This window comes from Zingiber officinale, chromosome 6B (assembly GCF_018446385.1).
Source record: "Zingiber officinale cultivar Zhangliang chromosome 6B, Zo_v1.1, whole genome shotgun sequence".
Classification (NCBI taxonomy): Eukaryota; Viridiplantae; Streptophyta; class Magnoliopsida; order Zingiberales; family Zingiberaceae; genus Zingiber; species Zingiber officinale.
In genome coordinates, this window is record NC_055996.1 from 9,558,538 (window position 1) to 9,565,261 (window position 6,724).

General features: G+C 35.1%; 1 protein-coding gene across 1 annotated transcript; it reads left to right on the forward strand.

Annotated features, from left to right (window-relative positions):
- Positions 1-355: 355 nt before the first annotated feature.
- Positions 356-1,355, forward strand: LOC121990738 (serine/threonine-protein phosphatase BSL3-like). The gene is made up of 5 exons (XM_042544816.1): positions 356-492; positions 583-681; positions 767-966; positions 1,041-1,116; positions 1,302-1,355. The coding sequence occupies exons 1-5, from the start codon at positions 460-462 to the stop codon at positions 1,353-1,355; spliced, it is 462 nt and encodes a 153-aa protein (XP_042400750.1). The 5' UTR covers positions 356-459.
- The last annotated feature ends 5,369 nt before the right edge of the window (positions 1,356-6,724 follow it).

Consider the following 6,724-nt stretch of genomic DNA (forward strand, 5'->3'; position numbering starts at 1 on the left):
CTTGAATTCCTTTAATTGGAGAAGCATCTTAGGATTGAGCTCTGCAAATTCAAAGTGTCCCAGATGATAATTTGCAGCTTTTTTTGACCTGTAGTATTTTGGTTTGCACTTGTACTCTATGACTTCAGTTATTCAGATCCTAGGTTTAAGTTTGCTTTGGCCTATTTGCATATATTGCAGCATGAAAATAGATGCTGATACACAGTTTTGGCTACACACTTGGGTGCATCTTTTTTTTTAAATTTGTAGTGTTAATTTTAGTTCATATTTTTCTTTATCCGCTTGTGACACTGTCTTATGTTTTTGCCACTTTCAGTTATATTGATTATCTCTTTTTGGGTGATTACGTTGATCGTGGCCAATATAGTCTGGAAACTATTACTCTTCTCCTTGCATTGAAGGTATTACTTTCCCCTCAAGCTTGTCAATGTGATCAGTCTTATCCAAGCAAATATTTTTATGAAAATATTTAGCATCAAAGAATTCTTGAAGGTATTACTTTGCACTCTTCTTGTACAGGTTTATGTTTACAAATATGTTGTATCTTTAAACTTTTCAAAATTTTCTGAATCAATGTTACAGATTGAATATCCACATAATATACATTTAATTCGTGGAAACCATGAGGCAACAGACATTAATGCTTTATTTGGGTTTCATACCGACTGCATCGAGAGAATGGTACCACTAATTTCTATTTGCTGTCATTATTTAGTTTATCAAGAAAAAATTATGTTCCATATTATTGTTTATTGTTTGGAAACAGGGAGAACAAGACGGAATCTGGGCATGGAACCGTATTAACAGATTGTTTAATTGGTTGCCTTTAGCTGCTTTAATGGAGAAGAAAGTTATCTGCATGCATGGTGGTATTGGTCATTCCATAAATCATGTAGAGCAGATCGAAAACCTTCAACGACCTATCACAATGGAAACTGGCACAATAGTTCTTATGGATCTGCTATGGTCATACAAATAAATAACTAAAAAGAAATACCTTATTTCTGTGAATAACTATTTCCTGTTTCTTATTCATGCAGGTATGATCCAACAGAGAACGACAGTGTTGAGGGGTTAAGACCAAATGCCAGGGGGCCTGGCTTGGTTGCTTTTGGGGTGAGTGATTATATGTTTGGCTCGGACCATTTTCTACTCAATTCCTATACAATGGTTTCAAATTTTTGATCTTTTGATGTGACAACCTGACCGAGTTAGTTATTGAGTTCTGCAATAATAATGACCTCCAGTTGATAGTAAGGGCAAATGAGTGTGTCATGGATGGTTTTGAACGATTTGCTCAGGGTCATTTAATCACTCTTTTCTTTGCAACTAACTATTGTGGTGAGGATCCATAGCTTTGCTTAGTCTATTGTTTGTCTATTAATTCTCCTATTTTTTTTCAATCCATATATTCAGGAACAACAAATAACACGGAGTCAATTTTGGTTTTGGGACGAGATCTTGTGGTTGTCCCAAAGCTAATTCATCCCTTACCTCCTGCCTTCCATTCTCCTGAAACATCACCGGAACGTCATATTGAGGATACATGGATGTAAGTATTGCTGCGTTAACTCTTTTGATGTTTGCACTTTATTGTTGCATCTATCTGCATTCTTTATGACTTGGAAACAAAATTGTTTATCTCCTCAGGAAATTAATGTCAACATACCAGCCACGCCTACCCGAGGCAGACCTCAAGTGGCAAATGATCGAGGTTCTCTAGCCTGGATATAGAAATCATCCCAAATATGGTATACTAATTCCCCTCCTGTGAACTGAAGTTCCTGGTGGTTCAGTTGTTGGACCTAAACTTTTGAACAAGAAGCTGGGTTTATAAATTGGCCATCAAAATTTGTAAAGCTCTTAGATATTTCAACATGTAAAGTTGATTGAAAGTTGCTCACCAATAGTGTTTTTATGGTAGTTATTCTTTCCTTGTCGAGACAAACCGAGGTTAACAATTACTATGAGCCATGTATAATAACAATCTTTTCCCTTATTGCAGTTCCGTCGCTATAATTTCTTTGGTGATTTTGTGTACAAGATAAGTTTTGAGTGTAACGTGTAATTGATATGGAATGGGTGTTTGAGCTCTACAAATTCAAAGTGTCAAGGGAAAAAACAATCAACATGGGTAGTTGTCAAGGTATATTCATATTACATCGGTTTTACACCGTTGCTGAAGCAGTGTAGTTAAGTGATACTACATCGGTTTATAACCGATTCGAAAACCGATGTCGTTAAGTGATACTACATCGGTTTTAACCCGATGTCTAAAATGACAAACCTTTTACATCGCCTTCATAGACATTGGTCGAAAATGTAATAGACACCGGTGGAAAACCGATGTCTATGAGGGTTTTTGTTGTAGAAAATGTTTCCTTTTCCATGCATGAATTATGTTTTCCCTATGATATGTCATATGCTCTTTTATGTATGCCTATGAATCATGCATGATAATGACTCTTATGATGGGCTATATGCTCAAGTATGCATGCTTTATGATATGACAAGTAAAGGCCTAGGAGATGCTTCCTTATTAGTTGGGACTAGGAGCACTCCTTATGATATGACAAATAAAGGCCTAAGAGTTGCTTCCCTATTAGATGGGACTAAGAGCACTCTTCATGATATGATAAGTAAATATGACATGCTACTTTACTTTTTATGTGGCTTGTACCGGACCTTAGTGCCCAAGGGATGGGCTCCTTAGTTCGCCCCTAGGTCGACGGACGTAGTACGGACCTAGTATCCCTAGTAGGTTCGGGGTTAGCTACCCCGTCCTAGGGATTGCGTGCATTTATGTTATGTGGTACATAGCCGGGCCCTCATGTTGAGATTATATTTAAGTATTATATGATATTGTTTTAAAGACATCTTGCACATGACATGACGTATGTTTTTGAAAGACATCTTGCATATGCTTTTATGTTATGATATGATGTGACATGATGTGCTTTTATGTTATGATATGATATGACATGATGTACTTTTATGTTATGATATGATATGACATGATGCTCAATATGATATGATATAACATGATGCTCTTTTATGATATGACATGACATGACGTTTTGGGTTTGTAGAATGATATGATATGTTATGATGCTCTTTTACATGATATGATGTTTTAGATGTTTATGACTCCATGCTATATGTTTATGTGATTATGCTATGATACATGATTTTTGTGAGTAGGAAAGGATCTTACAAAGCCCATGTGCTTATAGCTTACTTTCCTTGTACCGCAGATAAAGGTAAAGGATGGATAAACTAAGGGAGCACACTACAACAAAAACCCTCATAGACATCGGTTTTCCACCGGTGTCTATTACATTTTCGACCGATGTCTATGAAGGCGATATAAAAAGTTTGCCATTTTAGACATCGGTTTAAAATCGGTGTAGTATCACTTAACGACACCGGTGTTCAAATCGGTTATTAACCGGTGTAGTATCACTTAACGACACTGTTTCATCAACGGTGTAAAACCGATGTAATATTATATGTTAATAACACCAGTTTTGGCAGCGGTATACAACCAATGTAATATTAGTTAATAACACCGGTTTTGCAGCGGTGGAAAACCGATGTAATATCAGTATTTTTTAACAGTACAAATTTGATTTTCGAAACAGTAACCAAAAAAATACACAAATATTCACAAATTACACAAATATTCTTCATTCAACAGTATATATAAAATACACAAATATTCACAAATTACATAAATATTCTTCTTACAAAAGTATCCATAAAATACACAAACATTCTTTTTACATCAAAAGCTAATAGATATCAGAATCAAGGTAGAACATTCTTTTAACAACACATCAAGGTAGAACCGCACTTCAAATGTAATCTAACATGCATTCAGTCCACTCGAACCGCACTTCATCAATTTCAACTCTAGAGTACTTGAGATTTGTAAACTGTAAAAACACATAAATAATATATTAGTAAACCAAGACTAAAATTATCGTTGAAAAAGCAATAAGAGCACCAGGTAACAAGATGACTAATTGGAATGCTTAAAAAGATAAACATTCATCAATTATCTCAACCACATCATATAGTGATAGATCTATCATTCCTGGGAACTGTTTATCACTAAGAGTACATGGAAATTCAATTCATTAGTAGTCGACCCAAATGACATAACTGTTTATCACTAAGAGTATATGAAAAGTAAATAAATTCCTCAGCAGTAATAAAGATGAGTAACATCAATTCATTTATATGATTCTAATGATACAATAACATCGAAACAAATTTTTTATTTCAAGGGGAAAATTTTTATTTCAAGGGTTGTATCATTCTTGGAAACTGTTTATCACTAAAAATTCATTAAGAAGTACCTTAAGGCATTTCTAAAAAAACACATAAAGCTTATAAATTATCAGAACGTTTGTTCAAGTTTGCAGACACACTAGCCTCATTAAATTTGCAAATGCACAACACTTGTACATACAGTGAGAAAGGAACTGCAAATTCTATGGGTACATGATTAGAGTGTTGACTGCCATCAATAAATTATTGTTAACTTCAAATGAGTTAAATGCAGATCAAACTAAACTAAATACAAATAGAGAAAATGGTTTGCTGTATTTGCCAAGTTAATTGCAGAAAACAATAATTGCTTGTGGGGCAAGCGAATTCACACAAAAAGTCAAAAATGTCTCAGTAATAGCTCAATTTGGATGCTTTCTAAACCATCAATCCGGTACATGAGCTTTCAAGAGCATTCTCAATGTCAGGGATCACACAAGTCGCCTTAACATGAACCGAGTAAGAAGATGTTGAAAGAGAGAAATTATGAAAATTTAGGCAAAAGAGATACTGATTAGATGGGCATGCATCATTCTCATAAAAACATCAATTACCTCAGTCTCAAATCTACCATGAACCAAGTAAGAAGATGTTGAAAGAGAAATTATGAAAATTCAGGCAAAAGAGATACTGATTAGATGGGCATGCACCATTCTCATAAAAACACCAATTACCTCAGTCTCAAATCTACCATTAACCAACTGAACTGCATCCTTCAGCATTGAGACATCCACATCTCCGTTTGGAAGAGGAACCACCATATTATCCAGCATAATCCGAGTCAAGGATGTCCTATTCTGACTAGAAAATTCCAATAACTCTTCCAACTCTTCCAAAGTCCTTGTCTCCACCTGTTTCAACATCCATTATTATGGTAGAAGGATTGGCATGATACTATGAGGTATATATATTGCATACAGATGACAGGGTAAAAGAGCAAAACAGATTTAGCACATCTTCAATTTTTTTGCCTCGTAGGATATATTTGAATGTTTGCACTATATTTGCATCATGGCACTACATTTGACATAACTATCATAAGAAGCAAAGGGTTTTAACATGATGGATCTTGGAAACCAGAAATCTTAGATGGAATCATTGGAAAAAGTATTTCATGAAAGTTTACTACTAAGCAAATATTGTTCTGTAAAAGGAAATTTGAAAAACAAAGGCTAAGAATTTAGTTGCATTAACTAGAAAAAGTCCAAGGACATTGTCATCCCCTTGACTAGGTAGTTCTACCCTACCAGCTCCAAAGAAACTAGTACTGCTTCCGCTTCATATCCAAATCAGAATAAAATACTCGGAAGCCAGATCGAACCCAAATCGAGAAGGGTCGATTTGTTCGGCTTGTATAACCTGCTTCAAAGCTGTCAAAAACTGAATTAAAAAAAAAGGATTAAAAAACTGATTAAAACAATTTCTATGAGAATAGGCGATGAATATCACTATATTATGAAAGAAGTATCCTTTTAAATACATCATGCAGCACATCCTGTCTGATCCTGATTAAGAATTGAGATTTGTCTACAAAGTAGCAAACAGGAACTAGGCAAACAAATACAACGCACAATGAAAAATAATCAAAAATGAATTGTAAAAGTTAAATAGGAACAAGAAATATATAGTAATTTCCATGAAAGGGGCAAATATAATCAGGATACATGTATATTAGTATTTCTCCTATTCACTTAGCACCAAAACCATTTTCTTGTTTCAAACAGGAGCTGAAATTAACCACAGCCAAACAACTTAATAGACTAAACAAAACATTCATGATGCCATGAAGCAGTAATAATCAAAGGATAACCTAAAGAATGGGAAACAAGGAAACTATTTTACAATTTATTAGTTAAAAAAAGATGCATTGAGTCCGTAAATATTTTTTACTAAATTTTTTTAGCATGAATTTTTTGATATAACAATCCTGTACTTATATTATAAAAACAATTAATTTGCTTTCATCATCAGTCATATGAATGCCTGAAGCTGCTAAGCATTAATGCAGAATAAACTGGAATTGTGCAAGTACAGAGCTTACTCTTCTCTGTAAAATTCCACGAGTATATGCTACTGCCATGACTAGAATTGCCACTCCAGGAAGATAAACCCACCCAGGACGCCTCCCTCCACAACATGTAAGACAAATCGATAGAGTGAGAGATCGAAGGGGCTGCTTCCTTCGGATCCTTATCCTGGCAAAGCCTGACCTCTATTCTCTTCGATTCTCCATCGTAATCAATCCAAGAATGCAATTTTTCTCCTCTGCTGAGGATGAGAAGCAAACCATCGTCGGAAAGATTACTGCTTTTTGTCAAAAGTTCTCCGCCAACATCGACTTCGACGAGGCTTGCTGCCGTCACGAACTTCACTGCAACAACACTGGTCGATA